This window comes from Ictidomys tridecemlineatus, chromosome 6 (assembly GCF_052094955.1).
Source record: "Ictidomys tridecemlineatus isolate mIctTri1 chromosome 6, mIctTri1.hap1, whole genome shotgun sequence".
Taxonomy (NCBI): Eukaryota; Metazoa; Chordata; class Mammalia; order Rodentia; family Sciuridae; genus Ictidomys; species Ictidomys tridecemlineatus.
The window spans coordinates 73,808,780-73,827,013 of NC_135482.1; the positions used below are offsets into that span (position 1 = coordinate 73,808,780).

General features: G+C 31.1%; 1 protein-coding gene across 3 annotated transcripts in view; it reads left to right on the forward strand.

Annotated features, from left to right (window-relative positions):
* Abcd2 (ATP binding cassette subfamily D member 2) overlaps positions 1 to 18,234 on the forward strand; it is a 53,616-nt gene that overhangs the window by 6,163 nt on the left and 29,219 nt on the right. For 2 of the 3 annotated variants that reach the window (XM_005334024.5, XM_078014893.1), the window contains 4 exons: positions 3,782 to 3,903; positions 7,035 to 7,203; positions 7,943 to 8,037; positions 11,304 to 11,449. In XM_005334024.5, coding sequence (XP_005334081.2) covers positions 3,782 to 3,903; positions 7,035 to 7,203; positions 7,943 to 8,037; positions 11,304 to 11,449 — 532 coding nt within the window. Of the gene's footprint in view, positions 1 to 3,781; positions 3,904 to 7,034; positions 7,204 to 7,942; positions 8,038 to 11,303; positions 11,450 to 14,090; positions 16,246 to 18,234 lie in introns of those variants that run through there. The other variant, XM_078014892.1, reaches the window with a different exon arrangement.

An 18,234-nucleotide genomic window follows, 5' to 3' on the forward strand; every position in this document is an offset into this window, starting at 1 on the left:
TTTATGGTACAATAGTATTATGTTTGTATACAAGTTCACATTACAGTATTGCATGTAGAATGTGCCATTTTCACATCAGAAAAGTAGCTTAGATCTTGTAGTCTAGAGCCCCAGCCTTGCTTAAGATCAAAGCCCTAAGAATTGGAGGCATTATATACTCCTAGCCCACTGCTTTTTTCTCCTGTACCATACTACCTCCATATTCACTACATTAAAACTTAATAAGGGACTTGAGTAAGTTTGAGATCAAGTAATTGTGAGATCCAATGGTTGAAAAAGAGACAGTGAAGTAGTTAATTATGTAGAGGTTCTATTATTTTTAAAGAACATTGCCTCTTTCTTTTTCTTTGTACTAAGAGAAAGATAAATTATGTGAACAAAATAATTACCTAAAAGGTATAATCTCCATATTTCTTTTCATTAGTAGGCCCTTTCTTTATATCAAAAGCAGTTCTGGACAAGGCCAGGAAAAGCTACTTATAGTTCCCTTTTGACATACCTTGTCACAGACATCTGTCACCTGAGGAAAAGAACACCTAAGCTACTTGCTCTTCCAATTGTGTCCACATGCTTGTGATGTGAGAGTGTGAGGTGGAACATGCAAAGTAGCAACTGAGAGACACTTCTCTCAGAAATCAAACTAAATTCTGTACTTAGTACCATGGGTAACATTTTTATTCCTAAATTTACCTTTGACAGATTATATCCATAGCTCCTGCTGTATTGTCTCATGTTCTGATGTCAAATTACTGAAATATCATTTTATATTTTGGATCAATTTGGTTATAATTCCACTTCTGTTGAACGATTACCATAGCAGTAATTATCAATACATATTGAAGACATACTCGCTGTTTTATAGTATATCATATTATGTCTTTACCACTTTATCCATTCTGTTGTTGGTAGACATTTGGACAGTTTTGATGATGTTAGTTTTGAGGATAATAGTAGTTCTATAAACATTTTTGTAAATTTTTTTGGGTGAATTTATACATTTCTGTTGGTACTTACGTAGGACCAGGACTGGTCGATTACAGGCTATGTATGTGTTCAGATTTCCTAAATTTGTTAAATATTTTCCCAAAGAAGTGCTTCCAATTTACATACCAATCATCAGTTTATGAGAATTCTAGTTCATATACGTATTTGTCAATGTTTGTTATTGTCAGTCTTTTTTATTTTAGACATTTTCATGAGTAGACAGTGGTATTTCACTATGCTCTTAATTTACATTTCTTTGATGACAATTGAAGTTAAGCACTTTCTCTTTGTTGGTGTCCTGTCTATGAAGGCCTCTAAATCTTTAGCTTATTATTAACTTGGTTTATTTGTTTTTTCTTATTGATTTGTAAATCAACCTAATGAAATATGTAATGTTTTTTGTCAGATATGTATATAAATATATATAATATATATATCTATGTACACACATACATATAATCTCAAATATCTTTTTCCACCTGATGTCTTACCTTTTCAGTCTTTTAACAATGTTCAAGAGAAGTTCATGATTTTAACCTAGCTTTCACTGTGGTTAGTAGTTTCATGTCCTATTTAAGAAATATTTGTATAACCCAACATCATAAGTATATTCTTTTATCTTCTAGAAATTTCATTGGTTTTTCATTTCACATCGAGATCTTCAATTTATTTAGAATTAATGTTTATATATGGTATGAAGAAGGTTAGGAATAAAAAGTTTTGTTGAGATTTGTCAAGATGACAAAGATAAAAATAAATAGAAATAAATAAACTTAGACTTTAAGTAAAGAGAAGTAAGGACAGTAATGTTAACTTTAGATTTTTTTTAAGTTAATATACTTTATTTTTATAAAAGTTTTAGGTTTACAAAAATTTATTTAAAAGTATACAATTCTCAAAAAACCCTCTCCCTCTAGTAGTTTTTGCTGTTATTTATATCTTTTTTATTTTTTTTATTGGTTGTTCACAACATTACAAAGCTCTGGACATATCATATTTCATACATTAGATTCAAGTGGGTTATGAACTACCAATTTTTACCCCAAATGCAGATTGCAGAATCACATAGGTTACACATCCACAATTTTACATAATGCCCTATTAGTAACTGTTGTATTCTGATACCTTTCCTATCCTCTACTATCCCCCCTCTCCTCCCCTCCCATCTTCTCTCTCTACCCCATCTACTGTAATTCATTTCTCTCCTTGTTTATTTTCCCATTCCCATCACAACCTCTTATATGTAATTTTGTATAGCAATGAGGGTTTCCCTTCATTTCCATGCAATTTCCCTTTTCTCTCCCTTTCCCTCCCATCTCATGTCTCTGTTTAATGTTAATCTTTTCTTCCTGCTCTTCCTCCCTGCTCTGTTCTTAGTTGCTTTCATTATATCAAAGAAGACATTTGGTATTTGTTTTTTAGGGATTGGCTAGCTTCACTATGCATAATCTGCTCTAGTGCCATCCATTTCCCTGCAAATCCCATGATTTTGTCATTTTTTAGTGCTGCGTAATACTCCATGGTGTATAAATGCCACATTTGTTATTTTTATCTTGTGCTAATATGGAACATTTATTACAACTGATAAACCAATATTTATACATTATTAACTAAAATCGATTATTTACATTAGGAATCACTCTATGTTGTATATTTCTAGTGGTGTTGATCTATGTATGATTACATAACCTTAACTTTAAAATTCTTTCTTATCTACTTAGTGAAATAGCCAGACCAGAAAAGTGACCACTTTTATATACCTAATACTCTCAGAGTTTAGGAGTAGTAAAACAAGGATATATAAAACCAAATATAAATCCTTAAATGAGAATTTTTTTAAAAAAAATAGTTAAAATATTTAGTGAGGAAAATAAAACATGTTGACCAAACATACAAAATAAGCCAGTATTTTCAACCATGGATTTATCTCTGACACTAAGGCATCTAACCTTGTCATAGAGGTCAGGCAGTTGGCTGCTAAGTGCATGACAAAATATTACTGATACTCCCTTCACAGTACCTTCCAAAGAACAACCAGTAGAATAAAAAAGTCAAATAAAATCTCTGGGAAACTACTTGTTATTTTATTACTAAAAGTGTGAACAAAACCCAATAGTCATTAATCTGCCAAAGTAACATGGAAATTACCATTCCATATCAACTACCAGTTCATTTGTGCAAATATTCTTTTTCTTCTTAACAGAGATTTTCAATGAAAGCTACCTTTAATCCAAATTCATAAAATCCCATAATTATTTTAGGCCATCAATCAGATTCTCTATAAACCAAAACTATGCTTAGTGCTTCAATTGACAGAGCATAAACAATCAGAGGATTAAGAATATGGCATGATTGGGGTACAGCTGAACAATAAGATAAGGGATGCATAAGAAAGGTAGAGTCTAATTATGAAGGCCAGCTAATTTGCATTTATGTTAAAGAAACTACAACATAAACCTTGTTTATATTCAAATTAGTGGTATTTATTGACCAGATCACTTGTATTGCTCTGCTGTCATAATGACAGAGTTAGATATGGAAAAGTTTTAAAAAGAGCTAAGTGAAAATAGTTTTAGTTTCTATAGATGTAGTTGTCCTAGCTATCCTAAAATAATTAGTAAAATAAAAGGAAGTTTCCAATAAAATCTGGTACAGATACTATATTTTTAATAATTCATTATATGTCTAGAAAATTGCTGATACTAATGAGATATTAATCATTGTGTTATCCATAATTGGTTTAGAATAAGACATTTAGTTACTTGAAAAACTCAATTGTTTTGTAATTTGATTTTAGATCAAGAAGATGGTCAGAAGCAAGCTATGGTTAGTGAACGGACAGAAGCCTTTACCACTGCTCGAAATTTATTGGCTTCTGGAGCTGATGCTATTGAAAGGATTATGTCATCTTACAAAGAGGTACTTGTATTCTTCAATTTACTAAAATAAGATACAACATATAAAAATCAAGCAATATGTACATTACCAGGTTGTTATAGTATCTTGGAAACATATCTTTATTAAAAACTTCTAAGAATATCATCAAAGTTAAAGACATAAACTCCCAAGGTGCTGTTGCTAATAGCCTTTATTTGTTACTCCTCCTTTTTTTAGAGATAGAAAATTCTATCTCTAGTATGACATGTCTGTTTTAATTTTTTTTAAAAATCCCTCAAAGTACTGGGATGTAGCTCAACAGTAGAGCACTTGCATAACTTTTACTAGACCCTGCCTGGGTTCAATCACCAGCACCACAAAAAAAAAAAAAATCCCTCAAATATGGACTCTGGAACCAGAGTGACTACATTTACATTTTCATTTCAGCATTTATGCATTATGTGACCTTGATCAAATTCCTTAATTTCTCTGCTCTGTGTCTTTATTTCCTTTTCTGAAAAATGAAGATAGTAATAGTACTGACTTTGTAGGTTTGTTGCAAAGTAATACATGCAAAAATTTAAGAAAATGCATATTAAGTTCTTATAAATGCTAGCGAATAATGTTGTATATATTTTGCAAATTTATCCATCTTTTATTAGTGAACTTTCACCAGCCACGTTTAAAATCTTCTTGGGATTCCACCTTTTTTCTGTCTTCCCTGCAGAGTTTGGGCTTTCTTCTCTGTTTTTACCTCTGCATGTCTGGTGCTTGAATACATTAATATTGTCTTTCTCCTATACCAGATCTTTAGCTCCTTGAAAGCAGGGACTGTCTGACTCATGTTTACATTCATAATATCTATTTTAGTGCTTGGGATTGTGTCTTCATACAAAGAGGTATTTGTTGATTTGATTAATAAATTTTTGAAAGAATGGTAATAGGACCTATAAATACCACAGAGTTAATATTAAAATTATTTTATTAAATTCAGATATTCCTTGTGGAATATTTAATAATATATATTATTAAAACATCATTACAAGTTTAGCTGTCTACTAAATTAGTCATAAATAACTATATAGTAGATTTACAAATTTTGTGATGTCCTTACAGAAGTAAAATTTTTTAAGTAAAAGCAGTAGTTCAGCAACACATACCAAAAGAGCTCAATTTAAAAAAAAATAAAATAAAATACTAGTTTCAACATTATAGAGACCTAGTTTTGGGGATAGACTTTTACTTTATTTCATTTTAATATTAAGTAACAAAATACTTAACATTAAAATTAAATGGTGAATAAAACTGTTGTTCATGTCACATTCAAATACACTGCTATTAAATTGAGTCACAGAAAAGACATCATTTAGCATTTCTAGATTATCTCCAACTCAACAAATGACTGCATTTTGCTTTATTTTGCCTTCATTTGCTTCGAATCATGGAATTTCTACTTCTTAAAAAAAGTCACATCTGAACCAGGCACAGTGGTGCATGCCTATAATCCCAGCAGCTCTGGAGGCTGAGGCAGGAGGATCACAAGTTTAAAGCCAGCCTCAGCAATGGCAAGGTGCTAAGTAACTCAGTGAGACCACGTCTCTAAATAAAATACAAAGTAGGGCTGGGATGTGGCTCAGTGGTTGAGTGCCCATGAGTTCAATCTCAGGTAGCCACACCCCCCAAAAAAAGTCACACCTTCTCTGCTAGCTCCAGAGGAACCAAATATCCTTTATACAGACAGGAATCTAAAACAAATCCCTTGTTTGGATTCCCAAAATAATTTCTCCGCAGGTACATTCTTATTTTTTTCCATGCACTCCCTGCCCAATTCTACCCTCTATCCTAGTGTACTAACCTTCTGCCCTTTTTGAATTACCCTCTAATTTTGGTTTTGAAAATTTTTTCTATGCAAATGTTTATATTTACCCATGTTTCTTTTGAATCCATATTTTGTAAATCTTTAGTTTTGTATTTCTCCATTTTGTAATTCAACAATTTCCTCTAGATAACATTTTAGAAACTATTGTTGAAATAGCTATAACATTAGTTTATAGAAATGAAATACCCATGTAATTACAAACTTCTCACTAAGTAGAAGGTTTTTAACCATAATACTCATTTATAGCTTAATTTTTGCACATATAAAAATCTTAATCAAATGTCAGCATTGTTATATTATTTCACAAGCTATTATTTAACATACCTTTATTAGTGACATGCTTTCTTTATTGGGAACAATTGCCCAATGTTTGTGTTTTCTTTTTCATTGAGGAAAAAAAATGGTCTGGATAGGAAATGAGTCACATTTTAGAGAACCCTGATAACAAGTATTGTCTTAATAGAAAAATATCAGGAGGTTAACCCAGATTGGACAGTTGGCAGAATACAGGAGCAAAGCACCTTTCTGTTAAGCTTTATGGAATAAATTAGAGATTTATCTCATTTCATCTTAAAATGTTACCTAGAGAAAAATAATATATTTGATTTTTTTCTTGGACATACAAATCATGTTTAACTTGAAAAGAAAATGGATTGTGGGATTTGTACTGAAAAGGATTGGAAGCCTTGCACTGAGGTCACTTTCAAAACTGGTATCCTCTAGCATAGATATTTCTCTGTCTAAAAAGGAATTTCAATAATCAATTTTGACTCAGAAACATTCATTTTATAATAATGAAAAAGTTCTTACCTTCTATTTAAAATTTTCTATTTTAAATAGAAAAAAGACAGCAAAGATAAAGGATTGTCACTTCATTAACAAAATTTCTAATTTTTCTAGAAATGAAATTCATCACAAAACCAGGGACCAAATCTGAAATTTGGCTAAAAGATCCTTATGACTCAAAATATTCTGAAATCTTCACATTTCATGTTGAACCTGATTTGAATTAAATTTTTTTCTTTTATAATTCCAGTCAAACTTACAGCAAGATCTTACCATATTGCCCTAACCTACCTCATAGCTGTGCTTTCATAATGATATTGTTAAAATTCCTTTTTTGGTAAGCTTTTTACTGTCATTTGTTTTAGTTATCAGAGGTACTATCTATTTCTTAAATATCTTAGTATAGAATCCTTAATATTAAACCAAGAACCTTGTATGATTACATATTTATTTAAGAGTCCATCTTGAGTCCATATTAACTCTGTTTTACCTGTCTCTATTGATTTAGATAACTGAATTAGCAGGATATACTACTAGAGTGTACAATATGTTTTGGGTATTCGATGAAGTAAAAAGGGGCATTTATAAAAGAACTGCTGTCATTCAAGAATCTGAAAACCATAGCAAGAATGGCGCCAACATAGAATTACCCCTGACTGACACACGGGCAATCAAAGGTATTAAACTCATATTTTGATAATTTCTCTATAGTTAAGTGTTATTTTATCAATAGAGCCAAAGTTTTTTTTCAGAAGTTAGTTTTTAATAGTTAGAAGGAACTAACATTCATATAACCAACATTATTTAAACAACTATCTCTAAAATTGGTGCTGCAACTTGAGGGATAGTGACTAACACTGCATAAAAGAAAACAATGTTGTGCTGCTTTTATTTAGAGAAAGATTTCCAGAATTATATTTGGAAACAGAACATATGGCATAACTGTTTACTTTAAAAATTTAACAAATAGAATTAGAAATAATGTCATATCATTTTTCATTGTCCTATGTTTTTAAACTTGATTGTCATGTATTAAAATATATTATTTCAATTCTTTTTTTTTCTTTTTTCCATCACTATATTTTTTTCTGTAGAAAAGGTAATTTAGGGAAACAAAGTAGGCATGAAATCTATGGGTAGGTTATATCAGATTAAGTTTGGCTGTGCTTTCATGATGATATCAATATTAGATTATTATAAAATAGTTTCTCAGAATGATTTTCTAAAAGACATGTAAACATATATAAATTTAAATTAAATTTTGCTTCACATATAGAGATTTTTTGTATTTTTTCGTGTAATTTATTACTGTGAGCTATCTTTATGATTTTACCAGTTTCTCTGCATTGTACTTTAACATTTAATAAGCAGTAACATGTGATAGCTTTTATAATTAAAACTATTCTTTAATTATAGGAAAAGTTATTGATGTGGATCATGGAATTATTTGTGAAAATGTTCCCATAATTACTCCGGCTGGAGAAGTGGTGGCTTCCAGGCTAAACTTCAAAGTAAGATGATATTCAAGAATCTTCTGATTGTTGCCATCACACTAATACAAAACAACTCAGAATTCATGTACCTTATGTTAAATACTTGGAGGAGCATATGGAAAAGAGGGGAAATCAAGAAAGGTATGCACAGTGGCTCAGTTACAGAAGCAGTTACTTCCTCAGAAAGCAGGGAGAAACGAGATATGACTTCTACTGCTTTATTATCAGGTTTAAAATCAAAATTACAGTGCACTGAAAGCCTATACAAGATAACTTTAGGAAACAATAGGAAACTTCCCCAGAAATTGGTATCTGGGATTAAAATAAATTTTAATTTATTCTTTACAGAAATTACTTAAACATACAAGACTATACTGTAGCATATTTCCTAATAATTGGGGATAGATGTCATTAGCAAGTTTAATTCTAATACACATTCTGTAACTTTACATTCTACTTTAAAAAATCACATTTACTATTAACCAAAAAAAAATATGCAGAAGAGTCACAGCTTCAAATTTAATTTTTAATTCTATTGACAATAATTATGTAATATCCTATGAATTAATTACCAAAACTGAGATATGAAAGTATGCAAGACATCTGAGATCCTCATTTAAAGCATCATAAAATTCAAACATACATTTTTGAATTCAGTGACTGTAATGCAACCTGTTGAGTTTATCTCAAAGACATGATTGGACTTGATAATCAAATTAGAAACATCACAATACAGGTGCTAATGATTTTAGAATGGACTTTAGGTTTATTTATCAAAGATATAATCGCAATGAGGTTACTAGAGGTTGAAAAGAAATGAGATGTACTGAACATGGAAAAATCATAAGGTAATAATGTAAAAGAAATTATATTTTAACTATAATTTGGTCAGTCTTTATTTTCCACTTGTAGACCTGTGGAGTGATTTTATTAACAGTTTCTTATATTGTATCTATTACTCATGCTATATACAGAATGATTGATGATCTATTAATAGTTCTGCAATTTATAATTTATGGCTTTTGTATAATTTTTTTCCCTTTAGTTGGGTCTTCTAATATCACTTTTTGTTGCTCTATTTATCAAATAAATAGAGTTCAGGCCTTGAATTCTTCCACTTACTAACTACATTATTATGAAACCATCACACACTGTGGAAAAATTCAGAGCTCAGTTTTGTTGTTATTTTGTATTAAACGACATCCTAAGACTTTTATTTTTTGTTTTGAGACAGGGTGTTGCTAAGCTGCTGAGGGTTTCCCTAAATTGCTGAGACTGGTCTTGAAAAACTACGATCCTCCTGCCTCAGCCTCCCAAGTTGCTGGGATTACAGGCATTTGCCCCACTGCACCCATCCAGAGCTTAGTTTCTTTTATATGAAATGAACTAAAATTACTTAACCTAGAGGGAGAATCTTATAAATTTTGAATTCCTACAAAATTGGAATTATTATAGTATGTATTTTGGGTAATTACTTCTGAGTTGTAGAGTTATATTTGAATTCTCAAGTCCCTAAAATTATGATAGAAATTTCTATTTCTTTTGTATGGATTAAAAAGTAAATAGGTTTCTAAAGGAAACAATTTTCATCCTTTTATTGACTTTTAAAATTAAAATATCATTTGCAGAAGAAAATACAGTAAGTGTGAAACATTTTGCCTCATGTTCGTTGTTAACTAAGCATCAGAGAATTTGCATTACAAAATATTAATCTTAAAGTACAAAGTCTTCAGTTACTTCTCAAATGAAAAGCATTAATTTTCTGAGAATTCCTAATAGAAAATAGCAAAAGGCCTTATTAAATATTCTGTGAATTATGTTTCTCATTTATATCAGATGTGCCTTTAAAAAATTATTCGGAAAGTATGTATGCTTCCACAAAATTAAACTTCCTTAATCTCTCTAGTAAAAGAATGCAAAAAAATTATAAAATTATTTTTTCCAGGTTCTTCCCAGGATTTTCTTGGGATGCTAGCAATAGAATGCTCTTTCATTTTTGAATTTTCAGTGTCATGTGTTCTATATTATTGATTGTTGAATATTTGTATTCATTGAATACAAAGCTACATATATAGACAGGCTATAGATTTCTGCTTCTTATACCTTCATATTGTATTCTTTTTTATTGCTGATTATAAAACATCATTTGTTCTTAGGAAAATTAAATCAGATTTTAAGTGGTATTCCTCCTATTCCTTGTTCTTTACAATATCTTTTAAATACTATGGTAAAACAACACCTCCATCCTGTTGAATGAAATGGGAACTAATGAAATGTAACTGTATAAATTTGAATTATAAGTAACATAAGAAGTGAAGGAAAGCATCTAAGAAATAATAGATAAATAACTTTTGTTTTATTAATACACTGTATGGAATATTCATATATGTAAAGAGGATGAAAAAAACATATATATATATGTGTGTATATATATATATATATATATGCAGTTGTCCTTCAGTATCCTCAAGGGATTGGTTTCTAAGACCCCTTGAGGATACTGAAATGTGCTGATGCTCAAGTTCTTTATATAAAATGGTGTACAGAAAAAATTACGCACATGTTCAATACAGAGGCAATTTCTTTCCCTTAAATATTTTCAGTCCACAGCTAGTTCAGTCCTTGGAAATGGAACTGTGAATATGGAGGGCCAAGTATATATGCTCTAATTCATTATAGACATAAGACTAAATTACAATTCTCTTGCTTCCTCTGTTTTTGTTTGGCAAATGTATTTTCTACATCTGTGAATAAAGCAGAATTAGAGTCATCTTCTTTCTCTGATTATGGGATTTTGTGATTTCTGTAACATTTCAGACTTCTGAAGTACAAAATTAAGCAATGCAGCTGGCTCTTCAGATAACTACTTTATAGCTTAGGGATGTTCGGCTGTACTTAAATTTTGCTTAATTCTTATCAAATATTAATATAAATAAGATGAAACTTAATCAACTTATTTACATTTTATGATTTACCTTATTTCTAATATGATCATATTTCTCTGCATGCATGTATGTGATTACAAGACCTCAATTAAAATGTTGGAAAGCCAGTAGTCCTTCCAAGAAGATCCATTTTCTTGGTAATTAAATTATTTTATGATGCTTTTAGCTTTAGAGAACACTAAACTTGCTGTTCTCATCCCACATATTTTTTCTCCAATTTCTTTCCCATACAAGGTAATTGTATAATTCAATATTTTTAAAAAATAAATCATTTTTAAATGCTGCTAAATGAAATCATTTTTAAATACTGCAGTTTGTGATTTTATCTCTGGACTTTAGGTACAAGAAGGAATGCATCTTTTGATAACTGGTCCCAATGGCTGTGGGAAAAGTTCTCTCTTCAGAATTTTAAGTGGGCTCTGGCCTGTCTATGAAGGAGTCCTTTATAAACCACCTCCTCAACATATGTTCTATATTCCACAGAGGTAAGTAATTTTTTCATATCACAAAGAAACAATTTCCTTTTGTTCTTGAATTGTATTGGTTCTTCCAGCTCTTTACTTTACATATCATTAAGGTTATTTTTATTGAAAGAAGATATTAAGGAAACAGAATTCAGCAATTACAAAAAGTTTTGTTACTTCCTTAATTATCATAGTCTCCAGAATAATACTACTCTTTTTATCTTCACATAAGAGTAGATGTAATAAATACTCAAAAACTGCAGTTGTTAATCTCAAAGAACAGCAAACTATTCCAAAGAATAATTAGATTGCCTTAGACGTGAGATTATCTCTTCTCACAGAAAATATACTACTTGAATACTATATTATATACTACCCATATGTAACATATTCTACTCTCCATCAAGCTGCATATACTCATATATTCTAAAATTATTTGTTTATGTCTCAGAACCTCTGAAAAATAGTCTGTATTATGATAGGTTATTAATTGATTATTTTAACTGCCTTAATTATTTTCAGAATGAATAAAATGTAAGCATACAAAAAGAACTGTTTATTCTAAAGTATTTATTCATTTTCCCTCTAACAATTTAGAAGTCTCTAAACACAAAGCTACACACTTGAGAATTTAGAATATTTATTGTTTATAAGAGAAAATGAGGTTTGAAGAAAATAAACTAGCTCCTCATGCTCATCTAATCCAGTAATTTCCCCCTGTGATATCACTATGGGTTAAGTAGACATCCCATGTTGAGTCTGTGGAACCTAATAGAGCACATAGCCTGGAAATATAGTACTAGAGCATTGAGTAAAGCTCTATTGTGTGTCTCTTTTCCCCATTTTCTTTGTTGGAAAGCACAGCTACTAATCTGTCCACCTGTCTAATTTTTGGACCACATAAAGCAGTTAGACAGATGAGGTTTTGCAGATTTATTTTTTCTTTAAAGTAAGACCTCTGGTGGTAGTAGGTAATAATAGGAAGACATCTAGAGTAGGAAGATAAAGAAATGAATTGACTGACAATGTTGAAAGTGAGCAGCGTATACTTGTATTTCAACTAAAAATAAATAACATCTTGTAAAACAAAAATCATTCTTTCTTTCCATGCTTTAATGTCCTTTGGGAAGACTTTTGATTCTGGAAGTTAAATTTTACTGCTGAAAGTCTGAATTTCAGACATTAATATGTTAAGTAGACTTATTTTTTTTAATTTAGGGTATAAGACAGGAAAACATACTGTTATATGATATAACTCTATTCTCTTAATGTAATGCAAGTACATACATGAATTATATTTACAAATTGTAGGTTTCACATATAATATGAAAGTTACAGTTCTTTGACATAACTTTGACCTGAATAAAGTATTTCCAAGCAGTGAATAAATTCATCTTTGACTGCAGAGGGAACCAACTATGTTATTTTGCAACAAAAATAAATCACTAGGAAACTTTTTCTTAGTTGTGAAATTTATCTTTGCCTAAGCAAAAAGGTCAACTACAACCTAGTTAAGGAGAAAAACAAGACAAAAAACAAAAAGTCTATTTTTTAATGCTAAAATGTTTTTAAATGTTAAAGTCATTTAATCTTCATTATATACCTCCTAAAAGTATGAAAATGTAGTGTTTCAAATTTTATAGGACCATTTCCATGCAAAAAACACAAATTTACTTAAATGTGTATTTAAACTAAGACTCTAAATGTAGTATTCATTTCATACTCCAAAAGCTACTGATTTTTTCAAGTAAATTTGAAAATTATGTATGATTTCAGTATTTAAAAGAAAGTTGCTATCAACCTATTTTAAAATATTTGCTATTAAATAACTTTTAACTTCTTCAGCTATTCTTATTAATGAATTTTATAGTCTAATTTTTTTGCATCAATCTATAGTAAAGGAATATATGCCAAACTAAAGTTTGGCAGAAAAAAATGAAAAGTCAATGTAGAAATGACTTGAATATGAACTTCACAAATGATAAAACTGACCTTTATAGTAATTACCCTGTATTCACTTTTTGTAATAGAAACATTTTTTCATAACTGATAGATCTATGCATTGATTAAATATAAAACCATATTACTTTCATTGGGGAGAATCTGATAGGTTCATGAAATTAGATTTCTAATAATGTGTAATATGCTGAAGAAAAAAATGAACTACTGAGAAAAAATACTTCTAATTAATCATATTAAGCTACTTATTTTGTAACCAAATGTTCACAAAGAATGCTACTATGACTCAGTTTATAAGCTGGAAAATTTGAATTCCTAGGCAGTTATGAAATCACCTCAATATTTTCCCAGCTAATGTCTTTTAATATTTGGCAGAGCTAATAATGAGAAGCATATAACTGAAAATTTGGCCGTTAGTTCAAGTACATGAATAAAGTGTCCTGCTATGTAAACTTGTTTCATAGTTTCCCTTCATCCCATGTGCATTACTGATGGGCTATAACTACTGAAGCATTTGATGTTTTAGAAATATTTCATTTAAATCTAGATTAGCCACTCTAACTCTATGGAATGATGTGTGGTAAAATGGCTTTGTTCAGATGATACCTTTTAAACAGCATTTTGGCTAGAGATGGAATTTTCTAAGTAATGCGTCTATACTGCTTAACCTGATGACTGAAACTTATGCTTTCTACTGTCTTAGCTATCCTGACCAAGAGGAAATGTCTTTCACTTGGATACAGATTCTGAATTCTTCTCTCAATTCTTGGTTCACTTTCTTTGTCTTCTCAAGTCCCTAAAGATAGATTGTGGTCCTCTACCCTTGCTTTCACTAATCTACTAATTTATGGTTCATTAGAAGCTCATCTCTGGTGTCTTCTGTCTATAGCTACTAAATCCCCCAAAGTCAGCCATTTGTGTTTTATTTAGTTCACCTGATAACAAAATATTATAATATGGTAATGGTAACCAAAGTGATAAAAAGAAATGTTTTATGGGACTTAGCAGGGGACTAGATAGAGTGAGAAAGAGAAAGGAAAAGAAGGAGGGAAGGAGGAAAATCACAAGAAATTGGTGTTTATTGACCAAATGTGGCAAAATCTTGCCTTCCTTTTTACTACTTTTTTTTTTTTTTGATCCTCTAGAGGACGAAGTATACACATCCATTGTCTCTCTCCTCAGCAACAGTCTCCAGTTGGGCACCCACCCACCATGGAATTCTATTCCCAATGCTCCTCCTCTCACTACACTTTCTTGGTAGAAATATCTTGAGACAGAAATTTTAAACATGATTTTATTACTGCTCAAAATGACATGTCCAAATACTAAGTACAACAAGATCTGAAATAGATCAAGTCTTTCTACAACCTGTATGAAAGGGTAACTGTTAAAAATTTATCTCCATCCATGACTTTGCAGCCTGAGAAGTAAAATGTTAAGAAAGATAAAGAAGAATTGTATTATAAAGATTGGATTAAATTGACCAAACATTTTTGGGGGGTGGGGGGAGTGTTCTGGGCATTGAATCTAGGGCCTTATGCATGCTGAGCACATGCTCTACCACTAAGCTACATCCACAGCAGTGATCAAACATTTTTTTTTAAATGGGAAAAGAATGTGGAGTGGTGATGTCTGGGATATTGTATTTCATATCACAGGGAAATTATTATAAATTGTAATCACACACCCCAGAACCAGTTTTACTACAGCCCGCTATAAGATACCATGGAAGATAGATGATGATTTGAGAGTTTCTTTTGCTGTGGTGCTCACAACTCAAGAGGTTACAAACAAAAACATGCAAGGGCTGTAGCTCAAGAAAGGCAAGGAATGCAATGGATGTTGGAAACAAGGAAGAGCAAAACAGACGTGTGTCATTGACCTAGGTTTCAGAAGTTAGTTAGGATTCTAAAGGTAGTTATGAGTAGCCTCAGTTTGTCCAATGACTGAGTAGGTCAAGAATGCCACAGAGTCAAGGAAGCATGAGAGTTTGGTTTCTGTTATTTGGACACTTTCAAGCAAAACTATTGTATCCAACCCTCCCCCTGACTCATCGAGCAGAGGAAAGAAAATATTTGTCAGACTCATCTTCACAAATGATATGTCATCAGTATTTATTGGAAATGACAATAAAATAATGTCTGTCCTTGAGGTCCTTAAGTGTTGCTGAAATGCTCCTACTAGCTAAGGCTCTTTGATTTACATTTTAAGGTGCCCTAGTGCTTTTTAGTGTTTACCTTTTCCCTAGTCTCCACCTAAAAAGCACCTTTATAAGTAAACCACACAGCCATACATGCTAAATTTTATAGACTGTTAATGCTTCTTGAAAAGCATAATGAAACATGACAGTGGCTTTTTTCTACAATAATATTTTTTTCTTTTTTGTCAGGAGATATTCTAAAATTATAAATAACATTTTATTTACCTGCTCAGTGTTTGCTTACTACTTCATTCCGAGGATCAAATACCTGGTTGCTTAATCTCCTAAATTAAATATAAATACTGTTTTAAAAGTAAAGTAGTTATGAATCACACTTTAAAATTAAATACAACATAAAATATTATATTTTATTATAGCAGGAATTATAACCTTATTAATTGAATTGTATGGCAAATTAAATATAGATAACTTTGTTTCTGACTTTAAATGATAATATTTATTGTATTCTGCACAAGTCCTGTTAAATAAAGTGTTGTAAATATTTAAATAGAAGTTCAGAGACTTACAGTTACATATCTAAAGACTTGGAATTCAAACCCTATCCCTGAACTGCTATGTTATTATGTGTCACTGCCTCTTATTTTCAGGTTAATAAAGTTATCATAATAAAACATCTTCCCATGATATAAAAATCCTCCCACTGTGTTTAACTTTTAATATGTTTTCAGATAATCATAATACTTAAAGCTTCTAGCACTGTTCTAACTTTCTGTGGAAGGGCAAAATATTCTCTTATTTATTTAGTTGTAGATGGACACAATACTTTTATTTTTATTTATTTGATTTTATGTGGTGCTAAGGGTAAAACTCAGTGCCTCACACATGCTAGGCAAGTGTGCTGCCACTGAGCTACAGCCCCAGCCTCCCAAGGGCATCAACTGAGCATCTCTAGTTTACTTTTGTTTTTAACTTATAATGAATTAAACAATTTCTGTGTGTTAGTCACTATTGTACACATATTTCATAAGTCTCTTGTTTTCTGTATGGCAAACTATAAGTCAGATGTTGTATCTCTATTTTATAGAGGAGAAATTTAGGTTGAAGTTATCCAACAGATACATGTTGGAGTTAGCATTTGAATTCAGATGTGTTTAACTTTCAAGTCACTTTGTCTTGGTTACTGCTAACAACAGCAGAGAAGTCTCTGAAAAGTGTTGCTTCTATAACTGACTTTGCAAATATCACCTGCTAAGGCTATTTGCTTGGTGTGTTTAATGTAAGATTAAGCTATTGTTTGGAGGCAGAAGTTCTTATGTCTGGAGGTAGAGACAATACAAACCAATTTTAACATAAAGCTTAGCATAGATACCAGGCTATTGTTCATATATGTTAATGTGAAGGAACCTATATATTCTTATATAAAGTGAAACTCCTTTAAATTAAAAAGTGAATGTTCAATTCACTTTCAAATTAGTTTGTGTTTTCTCCTCTGTCCTAATCTTTTAAAACTCATTTCTTTATAACATTTTAATAATAAATGTTCTCTTAATTTTAAATCAAAATTCTTGGAGAGATATGAAACAAGCATGTCTTAGTTTCACAGTACATTATGTATGACATAATCATTATTCACCCTTTATAGCAACAAAAACAAGAATATTTCATGCCACGGAGTAAAGACCAAATTTTGTTTCAGGAAGTGCAGTAGAATGGGCAGAACATTTAACTGAGTGCCGGAAACACCAACATTGGCATTCCTGCACTACATGCTAATCAGCTTGCACCAAATGAGTTTTATTTAAGAATTCGAACTTCTTTTGGATTGTTTCTATGTGAATAAAAGCCTTCCAAATCCAGGATTTCTCTGGAAGTTTATGTTCTTTAAAAACAACGTTTAATGCACACTTATAAAACCAGGTGATGATTATTAAAGGACCAATAGCACATGGAATCAGGAAGGAGGTAAAAATGACCTAATTTGCCTCCTTTCTCAATGGAAGTTTAGAAAGGATATTGTTAAAGTATAGTCAATGAAATCCTTGCTTTTCTTCTTTTTGCTTTATATTAAAAATTAGAGTATACTAAGGAAAGAGACTTAAGAAAGACTATGGAAGAAGGCTAGTTTAAATATCTTGATCAGGGTATTCCTCTGGGTCTTAAGCTTTTGAAACTTTTGATTCTTAATGAATCTCTAGATGCCAAAACCCAGATAGGGAACAACTCTTAAGAACAAGGAGTGTGCAGCTATGAGAACAGGATAAAAGAACATGATGTGGCTTAAGCCAGTTCTCTTCAACAGAGCTCCATACCCAATAGGTCACATAAGCATTGGTTCTGCTGCCCCCAACGTACACAAATGTGGACTTGGGGACTGGGAGTCATATTGGAATAGACTTTGCCCATGTTCAGTCATTGCCAAGAAAATCTTCATAGAATATAAGCTAGAAAGGGCATCCACATGTCTGTATGTTCTATAATAACATTGTTATTTTTTTAATATATATTTTTTAGTTGTAGATGGACACAATACTTTATTTTGTTTATTTTTATGCCTTACTGAGGATCAAACCCAGTGCTTCATGTGGGCTCAGCAAGCACTCTACCACTGCGCCACAACCCTAGCCCCTGTAATGACATTATTTAATCCACGCATATAAAATCAAGTGAGGTGGATGGGGTGTGGCTC